The sequence below is a fragment of the Canis lupus genome, chromosome 10, assembly GCF_003254725.2.
Source record: "Canis lupus dingo isolate Sandy chromosome 10, ASM325472v2, whole genome shotgun sequence".
Classification (NCBI taxonomy): Eukaryota; Metazoa; Chordata; class Mammalia; order Carnivora; family Canidae; genus Canis; species Canis lupus.
The window spans coordinates 64,471,948-64,488,932 of record NC_064252.1 but is presented as its reverse complement, the minus strand read 5'-3'; the positions used below and the strand labels follow the sequence as shown (position 1 = coordinate 64,488,932).

Below are 16,985 nucleotides of genomic sequence, written 5' to 3'. Positions count from 1 at the left end.
TTGGTTCCAGTATTTTTACATGGTTTGTCACCTCCAGGAGTATGCCTGAATGACAAGATGCAAAATCCAACTATGTCTATAATGTGAGATTATTAGGTGAGACTAAAACTAAATACCAAAATAAGCATCCTTTTTTTAAAAAAGATTTTATTTATTTATTTATTCATGAGAGACGAAGAAAGAGGCAGAGACATAGGCAGAGGGAGAAGCAGGTTCCCTGCTGCAGCCTTATGTAGGACTTGATCCCAGGATCACAACCTGAGCAGATGCTCAACCACTGAGCCACCCAGGTGCCCCTGGAGTAAGCATCATTTTATGCTCTCCACCTTTTCCCTCTATACTGTTTGTTTTCTGGGCAATGAAAAATCAAAGAAAGTTTCTCTGCACTCTCTAAATATTTCATTACCAAGGCTAAGCATTTTATCACTGGCATAAGTGAACCTAAAAGAGTGCATAGAACTGTGTTATTCCATTTTCCTGAACTCTTTGAAAGTTTTAAAATTCTAAGCAGGGTTTAAACGTAAATGAAACATCACATCAGCCTTTGCCAGGGCAGCAACCAGAGGAAAGCAAACTACAAACACCTTGTCTGCAAGCCTTTGTGGTCAAAGAGCAATGAAGTTACTATTAAAGGGAATATCCCCAAAAATAAAAAAATAAAAATAAATAAAAATAAATAAAGGGAATATCCCCTAGAACGGTATTTTTTACACTTTGGTGACTAATATTTAAAAAGTAGACTAAACATAATAGGACTATTTCATGTACATGAATACAATGAAAATTTTTTTCAAAGATACAAGTAAAATCACAGAGAAATGGAATTCTCTTGATTTGCATAGGAAAAAATAACAAATATCTAGAAATGTTTTGGAAAACAAAACATTTTGTTGTTTGTGGAAGTGAACTACAACAACATAGCCAATTTCTCCATGGTTCTCAAAAACAATCCTTAATTGTCAAAATGGTTTGGGGGCACAATCGATTCCGTTTGGCAATGGCTGAAAAAAAAATAAACAATGGGACTATTGGCAGAGGCAGAAATTGAGCCCTCAACAATTACTTTGCAACAAACTAAAGGAGATGTCTGCATCACCAATAACTGGGAAACAGCTTTCAAATAGAGTATTATCCCCTTTCTCACACTTAAACCCAATCAAACACATAAAGTTTAATTTTCTTTTAATGGCTTAGCAAGCCAACTTTCAAAGAATTTAATAAGCTATTAATAGAAAGATGCATGCCTGGTAGAAGAATTTTAGAGGCCTAAGAGATATGGTTTCAATTAAATGTCGTTGTGCCTGGAACAACCCATTAAATCACCCAAGACAAAGATGTCCACAATGCAAACACTATTACACCAAGTTCAAAATATGATAGTTTAGAATAGAAGACATAGGCTGTGTCAAAAGGACACCAGTCTTTAGAAAAAGTCAAGCTTCTCAAGAGATTCCAAGCAATCAGAATGGTGGTAAGTGAATCATACTTTCTCATTCACTAAATCGCAAATGCTCAAAGGATCTCCCCCTAATTTATTAATAATCCTGGGATTTTCTCCAATGGCATAAATTCTGGTTATCAAGAGAAATCACATTATGGAAAGTTAGTACAGTCCACTCTTAATTATTCTTTTTTTTTTTTTTTTTTACAGATAATCCAGAGCTAGTTTCACTTTCAAATATTTGTTTATATTAACTTTTCAATAATGTATATATCTGACTTTCTGAGAATTCCTAATACCCGCACTTACACATAAAAGTACCAAATACAATTTGGTGGAAATAGAAAACCACAGTATATTATTCTTTTACCTAGGGCATTTTCATTATTAGGCCAAGTAATGTTCCTCACACAAATTAAGTACCTCATTATTTTAAAGTTATAATTTTCTATGAAGAAAAAAATAGCACACATATACAGGGAAAAGTTGTGAAGCAACATCACAAGAAAACACCTATTGTCCAAAATTAACATTTTAATTTCCTCGTAATTTTTCAATTTATCTTCAGAATATTAAAATGGCACTTCCAAGAAATATAACAGTTAAGATTTCTTATTTCTCCAATGTTCCTTATCAATTTCTTTTTTCAGGAGGCTTTCACAAATGAAAATCATCCATCTTACTAGAAGAAAGACCCAGTAATAAAGAACAAAGGCAATTTAACCATAGAGATTACAAAGTTCATGATGGAAAACAAAGTTTTCATCAGCTCAACTATCTTGAGTTTCTTTTAATTTTCTATTTATAACTGTGATTCTAATTTAACTAAGTCCCCCTCCCTCTAGCAACATAATGAATTCTAAGCCATCTCTTTAAAAAACGAAGAGTGTGCCTTAGTCATTACTTTGCCCCCTCTACTACTGTCTAAAATCTGTCACAATCCCCCTGGGCTAAAAGCATCCTAGTCATCTCAATAATCAGCAATAAGCTAAATTTAGTTTGAGGATTTGGGAAGAAGCAGGCCAAGGCCCAACCTCCACAGCCAGGCCCCATAATGCATCTCATTCCTATATTCATCTGAGACCCCTTCAGTTAAAATTAGCTCAGCTAATCCTCCTCTGGATAGCTGCCATCCACCAAGCAGGAATCCCCCAAAAAAAGCCAAAAAAAGAGAATTCCAACAAATGGGAAAGTCGATGGGCCTCAAATATTTTTTAAGTGACACAGAGATACTCAAATGGCTTCCGCTGAAAAATAAGTACCTCAATTTAAGAATATTAGTGGACATTTTTATATAATTTAGATAGATAACAGCTTATCAAGAACAATTTTTTTAAAAATTTCTCTAATATATGGTAAAAGTATATAACATGGTCTTAGCTGGCTAGATGACAATAGTTCCTGCACCATTTATAAACTTCAAATCATGTGGAGATATATCATCCCATAGCTCTTAAAACTTTTCAAAAGCAAAATCCCGAATGGCATCCACTGACAAACCTGGCAAAAAACTCACATCAGCTGAAGACCCCTAGCACCTCCAACTGTAACAGGGAATTCCTTCTCACTCAGCTAATATTCACATTTATTTAGAATAATTGAGGGCCCTGCGACAACCCCTGGAGTGGAGAATACTAGCAAATAGGAAGTAATTTCACAAGTGCAGGCAGAAGGTGACCTGAGGGCAGAATGACACCTAGGGAATTATGTCCTAGATCCAGGAAAGAAGAGTCTTCCTGTAAGAAAGATATTTAAGTGCCTGAGGAACACAGACTTGGCAGATGCCCAAAGAATGTTGAACCTTGTTTTGGCCAAGGAATATATACTGAGAGTGTTCTTGCCTATCAACACTAAGCATTTTTATTAACCGAACATTTCTATTTAATGACTTATTGGTCCCAGGGCTTGAGAACAGAGATGCCCAGTTTTCCTACAAAGTTCATTGCCTAGTTGTCGGGGAAGATTCAAGCCAAGAATAGCAACCCCAAGTCTCGTTCAGGAATTCAAAAACATGCGCATATAACACACAGGTATAATACCTAGATGTTCTGAATTTCAAGTGCCTACTGTAAGGGATACCCATGAAATCTCAATACAGTGTACTGCACATTGTAAGCATTCAAAAATTGTTTTGCTGAACTGGACGGAAACAAACACTGTCACTGATTTTGTATTCATATCACCTTGCAAGCTTCCCCCCTCCAACCCTTGCACTTTTTTTTTTAATGTATCAACTCCCAAGTGCTGGAAGACTAAACACCAAACTTAGAATAGGAAAATAAAGAACTGTCATACCTGCCTCGTTTCTATTTACTTCTGTTGATGACATGTGGTTATACTTATGGTGGCAACGTTATCCGTATGACTAATATCATTTTAAGAAGGAAAAGCAAAACTCACTGGCCATTTGGGACTAGGACATTCATTTAATTCATCTCGTTTCAGCTTCCCAATAACCCCATAGCAACGTATTAATACCCAATATTTATGTAAGTAGAAACTGAGGTTCAGAAAAGTTATGTATCTAAGATCACCTGTCAGCAGGATTCAAACCTAAATCCAAACCCTTCTATTTTTCATAACATTTATATAATCTAAGTGGTGTTATAAAAAAAAAACTACAACTGCAAATAAAAATGTAGGCTAACCTACTAAATACATGGAAAATGCTGAGTTTCTCATTTGGCATCCATGACAAATTCTTCTGGAACCTCCACCACTTCAAGACATTGTATTTCCCCAGGGATATATTATTATCTTTGTCCACAGGGAATGGACAGTCCAGTTGGAGAAACAAGCCATTTGGGTAAGTTTTTAATGTAAGAAGCAACAAAAAGTATTAGAAACGACAAGGATTTTCGACACATTTATATATGACTTTCAACGCTTACTTAGCTGTGACCTTTGGACAAGATACTTAAATTTCCTCAGCTGTAAGGTCATGATAAAAATCTACTTCTTACGGGCTCTTGTGAAGCTTACATGAGACAACATATGAAAACAGAGGCCTAATATTGATTCAAACTTTCTCCTATGGCACGAGCTAACTGTCACTGAGTGGAAATATCGATAAGTGATAGAGCAAAGATTAAACAATTTGATCTGGTACAAAAAAATTCCAAGACAAAAATCCCAAACCTTACACTTGAAAAGTGATCAGTAGAGACACCTGAATCATTAGCCAATTAGGTTTATCATTTGTAATAGCAGGCGTTAATTAAATGTATAGGGGGTTTACACCTGCGATACAAAATTTAAACGATAAACAGGAACACAATCATGTTAAATTTGGAGGGGACGGTATTGCCCTTTTGTGCAAAATAACTTAAAAGGAAAACTACCATTTAAAGCAAAAGTGGATGGCAACTAAATGCAGTATTGGATTGAATCATGGAACAGTGGCCTGAATAACTCTGCAGTTTAGTTAATAGTTCTGTACCCATAATTTCTTAGTTTTGACAAATGTGGAACTTTTCTATAAATCTAAAAGTTTTCCAAGATAAAAAGCTTATTTTCTTAAAAAGCAGATGGCAAGGGAAAGAAATACACATAGCAATTCTTAGCTATTGCCACTTACTTACTTTGAATCTCCTGAAGAGTCATTAACAGCAAAGGCTGTGAAATCAGTCAACACACACCACCTCTGCAAGCTATTCTAACGCGTAACTGTAAGGAATACCTCAAGTGTAATCGTCTTAACTTTTAAAAAGAAGTGACTTGCCCACTTTTCCCTAGCATATTCTTGCAAAAAAAAAAAAAAAAAAAACCAACAACAAAAACAGCTTTCTGGTAATTTTGCTGTTGCTGTTACAAAACCGGCAAATTAACAGTTACCTCTACTTTTCCATTCTTAAGACAGTTGTTCAATCGGAATATAAAAAGCCTCTCTCACCGCATATAACTTATAACATGAATTTGAAAGTCTAATGACAAGTGACATTTCTGAGCTCAGTGCTAAAATGCAGGCGTAAGTTGTCCCATCTGTTTCCATAATAAGACAGGCAGTGAAAATATTCTTTATTATACAAAACTCAAAGAAGGGTTAAGAAAGGGATATAAAGGGATGCTTGGGTGGCTCAGTGGTTTAGCGCCTGCCTTTGGCTGGGGTGTGATCCTGGAGTCCCAGGATCGAGTCCCACGTCTGGCTCCCTGCTTCTCCCTCTGCCGATGTCTCTGCCTCTCTCTCTTATGAATATATAGATTTAAAAAAAAAAGAAAAAAGGGATATAAAACTTACTACGGCATTTTTATTTCTAGGGTTAAAAATGGCCATAACTGACAATTTTTTAAAAAATACATCTGTTGAGAGTCACATTAAGTGGTTGTGAACTTTCACTAGCTCTTAGCTGTGTGTGTTGGGCAGGATAGCTGAAGCTTTTAACAGTCTGGGGTCTGAAAGAAAAGGGTTTATTACTTGCAATAGCACTAGGCAAATCCTAGGCTAAAAACTAGTGAGTGGCAGGTTTAAGGCAGCACCAATCCCACTGTTTACATTCTACACACACACACACACACACACAGAGAGAGAGAGAGAGAGAGAGAGAGAGAAGCAGTGTGAATGCTTAACTCCGCTCAACTCCGTTCAGAGGCATTCGCGAACCTTTTTAATTACACATGTAAAATCTAGAGGGCAATTTTCAAGATTCAAAGCAACCTGAAGAATCTCCCCAGATTTTCAAAGAGGGGAAAATAAGCAGCAATGCAGCAAAGTCGTTTCTCTTATTGAAAATGACCTCCAGCTCCTCCAAGCGACTCCCGGTTTCGCAAGAACTGAATCTGAGACTCCAACCACGTCCACACTCACATACAAGCGGGAGGAGAAGCAGAGAACACTAAAGCTCCCCCAACAGTCCTGGCAAAACCCACCTAACCTTCCCCGCAACCCTCCCAGCTCCCCTTCCCGGTCGGTTACCTTGACTTCCACCAGGAAAAAGAGGAGACCGGTCGATCAGCAGCCAAAAAAGCCTGTTTTATCGTCATGTACCGCCACTATCCTAGCGAGCCCGAGTGCCACTAACCTGATTTCGGGGACGCAGAACTGAATCCGGGCAGGGCCCAGGGGGATGAACTCTCCGTACCCGAAATGCCAACCCGAGCAGCTCACAGCAGCTCAAATGTCAATTTGAGGAAAAGGGTTTCGCTGACAGGATCTCAAAGGAACATTTCCACTTCCAAACCACCACCACCACCACCCCCGACGGAAGCAACACGGGAGACAAAAAAAAAAAAAAAAGGGTGTCTTACCTTGCACATATCTCGACATTTTTGGGATCTAGTAAAACACTCTGATGATGTATGTATTTGTGTGTTAATTTCTAGAGGAGCCACGCTATGGGGCAGTTCTCTCTTCCTCCCCGGCTTTAACTCACCGCCGTGCTCTTTCTCCCCTTCCTACGGCCAGTCACTTAAGGGAGAGTTATTTATTCAAAGCGATTAAAATTACCTCAAAAGAAAAAAAAAAAAAAGAAAGAAAAGAAAAGCCCAAACCAAACAAACACCAGGAAAACCTCCTCCACTTCAGAAAAGACAGGAACTTCGTGTGACTGAGCCTGCCTGGAACTCCTGTCTACACCGCGCTCCTGACACACACCAGGGCCAGCTGGAGACTCCCGGAAAAGGTTTTAAAAAAAAAAAAAAAAAACACCACACGAACTTAAATTTCATCAATGAAAGAGGAGGATCTACGACAGCGATTTCACCGCCCCCCCCCCCCCGTCCCCACGCCCTCCTGGGCAGGACGGCGGCAAACGCCCGCCCGGCCGCACCCCCTGTCCCCTCCCCCTCGCGGCCGTCCAGCCTCCGGCCAGGTCCCCGGGAAACCCCGGGACAGCTGCGGGCGCCCGAGCAGGGTCCGGGGAGGCGGGGGGAGGCCGCGAAGAGGGGGCGACGACGCCACCATTTGTTAGCAGCCGGCGGACGCCCCGGGACCCGGAGACGGCGAGATCCCGCGCGCCCGCCGGCGGCCCGGGGCCTCCAGGTCGCCCCCTTGCAGCGGAGAGCGGCGACACCGGCCCCGGCGCGTCCTCCGGGAGGGGGGAGGGGGAAAGGCCCCCCTCCCCGCTGCAAAGGCGCGGGGGCCGCCCGCGAGAGGAGGGGGGCAGGAGCGCGGGAGGGCCCCGCACCCCAAATTCGGCCTCCCGGGCCACACAGCCGGTCGCGGAGCGGAGCTTAACGCAGCTCCCGGAGGGAAACACCCGCCCGAGGGGTCGTGGGAAGCCCTTCCCCGCCCCTCTCCACACCGCCGCCGCGAGACCCACCTTCCGCTTCTTTCAGCAGCTGAGAAACTGGGGGGCGTTTATGGCGCCCCGGGAGGAAGACTCGCAGGCTGAGAGAATGTCACCTCTGAGGCACCCTTTTCTCTCCCCCTCTCCCCTCACACACACACACACGCACAACTTGAACTCCTCGCCAGCGGTCGCCGCCCAGCCGCCGGCCCCCTTGCGCCCACCTGGCTGCCGGCTTCTGACACCCCAAGCCCCCACTTTCTCCCAATACACCTCCCCTCCCCCTCCATTTGGGAGCGGGGGGAGGCCCCCCCCGCTTCAATGCGGAAATGTCCCCGCGGCTCCTACAGGCAGCAGCAACCGCCAATCAGGAGCCGAGGCGGACGCAAGGCCTGGCCAATGAGACGCGCGGAGGTGGCAGGGGGCGGGGCGTCTGCGGCCCGCGGGAGCCCCGCGGAGGTGGGCGCGCTGAGCCGGACCCCGGGAGGCGCCTGAGGGAGCCGCACGTGCGGCGGCGGGGCAGGGGGTGTCTCACCGGGTAGAATCCCCCGCCTCCTGCAGATACTTCAGCACGAGTGGGTTTTAAAAAAAAAAATTATTATTTTTTTTTTAAACAGTCCTTCAGAAATGTCCCGGTTTACCTGGGATTGAAGATCGGTATCAAAACGGCGGCTGGAGCCGGAACGCCCCCGGGCAGCCACCTGAGCGAGCCCAGGCCCTTCACAGTAGATTCCTGCTGTCCTCGCTCCCTGTGGCCTGGGGAGGGTGCAGGTGCGTTAAGGAGTAAGCAGGGGGATGTGTGGGGCCCGCTGACAGAAGGAGGGACTTAGGGAGTCGGAAAAGTGTCGGATGGAGGCTCCGCCACCGGAGCTCCCCCCACACACACTACCTACTCCCGCCGGGATTTCTGCTGCCATAGGCAGATTTCCTTTCCTGACTCAAGTGGAAATGGCTGTGACCCCAGAGATGCTCACCTCTGATATTCTCGAAGTCCACAAGGAAGGAAGATGTTGAGAGAACGTGTGGCGATGGTGTGGCGGCCAGAGGGGCCCCGCCCAGCGCCCGCTAAGGCACACCTGGTGTGGCCCACACCTGTAGGACCCGGAGGGTGTGTCTCAGACCCCACGACCCCGTCAGCCTGCGTCAGGACAGATCAATTGTCAGCGCTCCCTTAGGGGCCTCCGATAAACCAAGTAAATCTAGGAGTTTGAGGCTTTGGACCACACTAATCAACCAAGGTAAAGTGTGAATTTTCTAATGATGATTCATCCCTAAACAAAACCTTCATGTTCTTTAGTGCCACATATTCATATGGAAGTGCCCTTTGAGAAGTGACACAGACAAGGCCGGTGATGGGTCATGCTACAGAGCAACACAAGGTATCTTGCTGATAGGTTTCTTATGTGAAATACAAAAGGGTTGACCTCTCAGCTAGAAAACTAATTTCCCCAAATAAAACCAAGGAAATATCCAAAAAAAAAAAACCCTGATATCGGGGCACCTGGGTTGCAGTGGTGGAACATCTGACACCCCAAGCCCCCACTTTCTCCCAAACACCTCCCCTCCCCCTCCATTTGGAAGCCTTTGGTCGGAGCCTTCGGCTCAGGTCATGATCCCTGGTTGTGGGATCGAGTCCAGCATCAGGCTCCCCGCGCAGGGACCCTGCTTCTCCTTTTGCCTGTGTGTGTGTCTCTCTCTCTGTCTCTCTCTCTCCCTCATGAATAAATAAAATCTTAAAAAATAAGGGCAGCCCAGGTGGTTCAGCGGTTTAGCGCGCCTTCAGCCCAGGGAGTGTCCCACGTCGAGCTCCCCGCATGGAGCCTGCTTCTCCCTCTGCCTGTGTCTCTGCCTCTCTCTCTCTCTCTCTGTGTGTGTGTGTGTCTCATGAATAAATAAATACAATCTTAAAAATATTTTTTTAAATAATAAAAAATAAAACCCAGGTACCTACATCTTAATAAGAGCACTTGGAGACACAATCTTTTTTTTTTTAATTAATTAATTTATTTATGATAGAGAGAAAGAGAGAGAGGCAGAGACACAGGCAGAGGGAGAAGCAGGCTCCATGCACCGAGAGCCCGATGTGGGATTTGATCCTGGGTCTCCAGGATCACACCCTGGGCCAAAGGCAGGCGCTAAAACCACTGGGCCACCCAGGGATCCCTGGAGACACAATCTTAATCAGAACCTCCGCCTCTGTTGTGTGAGGTAGAGAAATTATAGGCACCAATTAGGATTTATCAATCAGTGGTAACACCAAAATAAGATGCCACCAAAACATTTGGGCCTGTAGGTTTGCTTAGCCTGCAAAAGATAAAGGGCAATGAAGAGTCTTTCATTTATATAAGGTTTTTTTTTTTTTTGTCAGTGGGAGGATCAGTTATTTTCGAACTTTACAGAAGGTTAAGGAGAGAAAGTGCGTTTTCATTACAGCAAGAAGATTTGGTAATACCTAGGAATGATATCTTGATTTATGAATGATTAAATATTGAGATATAGTGCCAAGGGATATCGTACATTTGCTGCCTCAAAAAATCTCCAAATGGTAAAGTAACTGCCTGTCTTCAACAGTTATGTCCATAATTGCCCAAAGACTGGTTCTTGGAGAAGTAGCACCCTAGAAGCTCTATTCCCAAGTATTACTTGCAAATAGTGCCTTGTAAAATGGAATTTCTTTATACAGTGATTTAAACTTAAGTTTTGAACCTCCAAACGTTCTGTAAAAGAGCCTCCCACTCCCTCAGAGCCACTAGAAACGACCTCACTTGACAGATCAGGTGAGGATAGGGGGAGAAAGGTCATGGCAATGGAGCACTTGCAAGTCTGCTTAAAAGGCAATTGCCTACTTCTCTGTATACTTATACATCTTAATGCCTGAAATCACTTTCTCTGGGATGTGTATGTGTATTTAATCGTTTTTTAAAGGACATACTACTGTGGAGTTTACCTTCAAAGTGCATGATGTTGATACATCTGTCATTAGAAATCTGTAATATGGATAGATGGATTTGCAGGTTAAACCTTTGCAGAAACTTGGGGGTATTCTAAAGGAGGATAAAGATGGGGGCCTGGGAAGGACTGTGTGTGCAGGAGTAAGTTGGAATGAGATGCCTTTTTAGATTTAGTGCTCGGCACAGTATCTGGTCCATACCAAGCATTCAGCCAATGAGTGTATACTGAATAGCCAGTTTAGTGCCACCAATAAGATTCTAAAATTTAACTTCTATTTAGAGGTAAAGAATTTCTAAGTTATAGTTATTTCTACCTAGAATGTGAACTTGGGCCAAAGTATAATAGCAGTAAATGCAATGTCCTGATGGCTTTACAGTAAGTTTTGCTAACTCCCAACATGAGCATTATCTAATAAGAGGTGGTTTTGAAATTGCTAAAGTATGAAATAACTGTACAGACCAGCCATGTGTGTGGTCTATTATTTTTTTCTTGTCTATCCTACTTCCATACCCTACACACAAGAAAATAAAGCAAGGCAGTTTGGGAGAACATGTCAGAGACATAAAAATTTCTCTGTACTGCCCCGGGTGTTTAGCCAAGAAACCAGGCAGCAATTATATACTAGACTGTTGCCCAGATTCAATATTGGCTCCTATCTGTACCTATCTAAATCCTAGGCCACCCACATGAAAAAGGGAAAAGGGGCCACTGTTAGTCAGAAATTGCCATGTACCGACTAGATCTAACAATAGGGCATTTCATTTTGACTCAAAAGGTAACCAAACAGGGTTAACTGGAAGAAGGTATCAAATAATATCGATGAGACAAACCGCTAATGAATGAGTAGACTAAAAAAATGAATGGTGTTTCCAATTACTTGAGGAAGAGAAAGACTTCATTCTTTCCTGTTGCCAATGAATCAGGAAGTTTGTTGAAACAAGTTGTGAATTTAAATTATGACATATCCTTCCGTTTATTCATACTATGATTTTTAAATTAAATTTGCAGATTACTTAACTTTTATATCATAACAGTAGCAGTTATTTCAAATAACTTAAGATGCTTTAAAAAATAAGGTTGTCTTACATTACAGATAATTATCTAAGTTGATAAGAGTTGATAAATCTTCTAAGTAGTTTTGAAAGTCATCAGGCTCAGAAGAATGTGGTTTAACTACAACATGTATTATCTTGTTCACATTTATCAATAATTCCCCTCTAGATTCTCCTTTGAGAGTTGCATAGAGGGCACGTCCTTACTGTGTTGTCTCCTGCTTCTCCTGTTCTGCATGTTGCCCAGAGAAGAGTGTCGGTGAGAAATGGTGATGCCCATGAAATGGTTGTATCTCTCTCATGTGCCAAACTGCATCTCCAGACCCCCCTTGATGATAGAGACAAAGGAATCATTTCTTTAATGAGTAGATAACCGTTAAAAAAAATCCTATATTCTCTCAGGATTTTTAATAAACATAGATCATCATGTAATCATAATTCAGAAATATAAAAAGACTCGCTAAGTAATAATACATTGCTTCTAAATTCATAAGACAAAATAAACATTCTGCTTTGCTGTAGTGATATATGTATAGATGAGGCTACTTATTGACTTTGAAATCCTCATACAGAAGAGCGGTGAAATAGAAAAGTATTCCGTTTAATCCTATTTTTTCATCCTCTTTCAACCATATTAAAGATTCCCTGTTGTGCCTTCCATCGAATGTCTTTTGATGGTTTTCCAAACATCTCTGTCCCTGGTCTAGCTTATTAAATTTCCTGCCAGTGCCACCACTGGAAAGGAAAGGATAAAGAACTTCTGTTCCCTAACTTAGTCTTGGGGAATTTATTTTAAGCATTTCACACCCACCACTCGTAGTATTAAAGAGAAAATCCTCAGGACTGTTCTTTGGATGAGACCTAAATAATTGGGTGACTATATGTCATTAAATGGGAAATAGGATTAGGGAATTAAAAGTAACAATGTTTTCCCCTCTCTAGAGTGGAAAGAAGGAGGAATGTCATTTAGAGAAAAGACCACAGAAAAAATTAATGTTAAATGCTGGTACCATTTTTAGTTGAACTTTTAAAAAAGCATTCCAGTAAGGATGTGCATCTTTAAAAATATATATATCTAACCAGTGCCAGAATGTCCATAATGAATAGCAGTACTCTGTTGCCCTACCTCTCTTCACTCCGTCTGTGCACGCCAGAGGCAACCATTTTTCTTCTGACAGTTATATACACCTATTTCTAAATGCTTATATTGCCATTTTTTTGGTTCCTGGATTTTAGGCAGTATGTGTTTGACTTCTTTTATAAGAGTTATAGACTTCGCTTATTTAAAACCTTGGCTTTGTTTTCTCCTTTGTATTAGCTTCCTAAACTTTGCAGAGCTATTATTTCCTAACCTCTGCCTCATCCACAGCACAGAGAGAAAATGATAATATTTGTATGACATCCTGAGATAACCTAGAGGGAATTTGTGGGCATCATATTGGACTTGGTGATAGGTTAATTGCTTTTTAAATAATAAAAGCATGAAAATAAAAGTAAGTGCAAAGTAATAGGGGAATTATTAGCTACTGAACTTGTATAAAACTCTGAGATAAAATGTTTTCAAATTTTTGAATGAGAAATTTGAACTCACCTGTGAACTCAAAAGTGAACATAACCTTTGAGTCAGGTTTTATGTTTGAAAAAGCTACACATAGTTTTTGATCAAGGCTTTCAAATTATATTCTCTTCAAATCTCTTGATAGTCACTATGGTAGACTGAATAGTGGTCCTCAAAGATAACTAGTTCTTAACCCCTTGTACCTGTGACTATGGTAACAGGTACTTTCAGGATTTTCAGATGGAGAGATTATCCTTCGATTACTTGGTTAGGCCCTAAATGTATTCACTAGTGTCTTGATAAAATGAGGCAGAAAGGGGCCCCTGGCTGACTCAGTTAGTAGAGCTTGTGACTCTTGATCTTGGGGTCATGAGGTAAAGCCCCACGCTGGAAGTAGAGGTTATATAAAAAATAATAAAGCATAGGTAGAAGGAGATTTGAAAACAGACAAGAAAAAAGTGATGTGATAATGGAGGCAGGGGTAGAAAAGGCAACATGATTCAAGGCCATGAGCAAAGCAATGGAAACAGCCTATAGAAGATGAAAAAGACGAGGAAATGATTTTCCTCTAGAGTCTGTAAGATGTAATGTGCCCCTGCTGACACCTTGATTCCAGAGAAACAACCCATTTCAGACTTCAGGCTTCCAGAACTGTAAGAGAATAAACATATATTGTTATAAACCACTTGGTTTGTGGTCATTTGTTTTAGCAACCAGAGGAAACTAACACAGTCACTATTCATGAGAAATGTTGATGCTTAAATAGAGTTAAGCAAAATTTTTTAACCATTTCTTTAGAAACCATAAAAAAATGTATAGTGGTTGAAATTATATTCAAGGAGTCTAACACTTCTTTTTACTGATAAACACAATAATGAAATTTAATGTAATAAGGCAAATTTAATGTGATAAGGCAAGTGGTTCAGCTCAGTGGTTTTTGGTTCAGCTGCACTTTTTCCTAACAAATTATTTTCAAATAATGATGAAGCTTTGATTTGTAACACATACACATTGTTGGATCAGTAAGACCAAAACTAGTTTGGATGCCACTGAAAGAGCATATCAGCTGCAAACAATCAGCAGTATCTGATGTCTGTGAAGTCAGAGTTTCAGAGCCACCAAAGTTGCACCATCCAGGCAGGAGCTACATGCTTGCTGTGCTGTGCTAAACACAGCCAAGGAGGTACTCTGCCATCTGGACATCTGCTTCAGCAGCTAACTGCTGAGCATACTGCTATTCACCTTGGATGAGTGGCCTGTGGAACTACTGAATGTTTTTCATCATCCACTCCACCTGTAGAGACTCTGCTCTTCTTGGACCACCCTCTGATAAAGGCTGCTAGCAGCTGGAAGTAACCAGCCCTGGGGGGTCCCAACTGCCTGCGCCAGGCCTTAAAGGCTCAACATCATGCTTCACAGCTATAAGCCATTCAAAGCATTGAATTAGAAAATTCTGGTTTATATTACCCCTCCCATCACTGCTGTGCAGCACACCAAGAAAATGAGAATTTGGAGCACAGAACAGTGCTGGGAGAGACAGGCCGTTCTCAATTATCAGTGACTTTCAACCAGTGTTTAACAAAGAAAACATTAGAGGTTTGCAAACATACTGAAGTCTTGGCTTTGCACGGATCTATATGGTAACAAAAACTGAGATTATTGGAATAATAGAAATAAACTTATTGAACACTGCCGTCTGGATTTGGAGCATCACAGATTCAGAGACTTTAAACTATTTGATACATAACACAGATAAGCAGGAGATGGAGACCAGATAAAGCCACAGATGGAGTACCAGGATAATTAAAGAAAAATAAGGATCCAAATATACCAAAACTTTGTTTAAGCCATGTTAGCTTGAGGGTTTTACCAGTTTCCTAGTGAGAAGGAATAAAACAATGCTAAAATCACACTGGTAATTACTGAAATCTTTATGTACACATATGTGTGTGTGTGTGTGTGTGTGTGTGTTGGTATTTATTACATATGTCCATACATTTATCAATCACTTACATCCTTTCTTATTCCAAAAAGAATTTGAGGCCGAGATGTATATATTCCTGATTAAGTTCACTGCTTAGTGCACTGGATATGGTATAGTTCATTATGGAGTGGTAACTCGGTTTAGTCATTCTCGTCTAATCTTCTGTTGTCTTTAGTCATTTGAAAGAACCCCTTCAGGTATTATTTTTAAAATGGCTTTTTCTCAACCTAGTGCAACCAAATGATAACAGTTTAGGATCCAAAGAGATTTAGGAAGTAAACAGAATTGCCTGTTGTTTAGGTAGGTGCACTAGATTAGGTGTGTTACACACTACATAATCAATCCCTAAAGCTGTAAACACTGAGGTCCTTTGTGAAGAATCCATACAAAATAAAAGGTGTTTGTTTTAATTTATTGGTATTTTTTTCCGTTTCAGGTACTCATATTGGTTTCTTAAGGAGGCAAAAGAGTATACTGGAAAAAAAAAAAAAAAAGACTGGAAAATAGCCTGTTTTTTTTTTTTTTTTTTTAGTTCTGCCACTTAGAACCCAAAAAACTTGGATAAATTACTTGATTAGCTCTGTAAGACTTGGTTTCCTCACCGAAATGAGAATAACACCTAATAACCTGTCTTGCCTCTTACAGAGTTATCATAAATATCATCTCACTGACTGTTGGCACAGAGTATGAGTGATGATGATGATTTCAATTAATGATTTCCTGTATTGCCATGACATAATGTCAAGTTATTATTCCTTGTTATTACATATTAAATATATATTTTCCCTACGTAGATGCAAGGAACTTTATCTATCTTATATCCCCAGAGCATATCACAGTGGTTGGCACTCAAAAGAAATTTGTTGAATGAACTTCAAATGAGGTATTTATGAAATAATTTAAAAGCTGTAGAGTACTATATAGGTATATATTGGTTGTTCCTCATTATTTCTTTAGGTATCAATATTTTGGATGGCAAATGGTCAACTTATAAATTTACCTTTAGAACACTAAAGGGAGCATTTCAAAACAAATTCTGTTGTGATAGTGTTAACAAAGATGGCCACAGTTCCTTCCATCCCTGTGTCCCACTCCTTTGCAAGGTGATTTTGTCACTCCTCCCATTAAGAGGTGCAGACTTTTCTTCCCAACACACCTTGAGTCTCAGTTGGCCTAGTGACTTACTTTGATCAGTAGAATGAAGCAGAAGTGATAGCGTGTGACATTTAACCTTAGCCCCAAGAAGCTTTTCAACTTCTAATCTCCCCATTGGTATGATGCCCTGAGACTACCATATAACAAAGCCATTTCTAGCCTACTGGAAAATGGCAAGCCACCTAAAGTAGAGCTTTTCTAGTTGAGACTCCCTAGACCAACCAGGACTAACTGCCAGACGTGTTGGAGCCCATCTTCGGCTCTCCAGCTGTAGTCAGACTGCCTAATGAGTCAACCCAGCCACAAGTGATTCAGAGAAGACCATAGAAGAATCAGTCGCCCAGCTGAGTCAAATCCAATACTATTTATTATTACACAGCATAGATGACTGATAACTCATTAATGTGGCGTCAAAGAAGAATCAAACCATACTCATTTATTCTTTGTTTACCCCCAGAACTGCTCTTAATCTTTGCACATCGGGATTGTATTTTCAGCCCACTCATTTCTCACCTTGAAACTCTATTCCCCAAACCTTTCTGAGGAAGAAATTTCTTCTGATCACTTTCTGATTAAATCAGTATCCCTATGGGGCACCCGCATGGCTCAGTAGGTTAAG

The 16,985-nt window shown here is 41.0% G+C and overlaps 2 protein-coding genes across 4 annotated transcripts in view; one reads left to right on the top strand and one right to left on the bottom strand.

The window, feature by feature from the left end:
• UGP2 (UDP-glucose pyrophosphorylase 2) overlaps positions 1-7,281 on the bottom strand; it is a 65,214-nt gene extending 57,933 nt beyond the window's left edge. Inside the window, exon 1 of one of the 3 annotated variants that reach the window (XM_025469155.3) lies at positions 6,686-7,281. In XM_025469155.3, coding sequence (XP_025324940.1) covers positions 6,686-6,704 — 19 coding nt within the window. In that variant the 5' untranslated portion in view covers positions 6,705-7,281. Of the gene's footprint in view, positions 1-6,353; positions 6,534-6,685 lie in introns of those variants that run through there. The other 2 variants (XM_025469182.3, XM_025469171.3) reach the window with 2 other exon arrangements.
• Positions 6,733-15,914, top strand: LOC118350142 (collagen alpha-1(I) chain-like). Its single transcript, XM_035696583.2, has 3 exons — positions 6,733-6,738; positions 7,115-9,044; positions 11,839-15,914. The coding sequence occupies exons 1-2, from the start codon at positions 6,733-6,735 to the stop codon at positions 8,066-8,068; spliced, it is 960 nt and encodes a 319-aa protein (XP_035552476.2). The 3' UTR covers positions 8,069-9,044; positions 11,839-15,914.
• Positions 15,915-16,985: the final 1,071 nt, after the last annotated feature.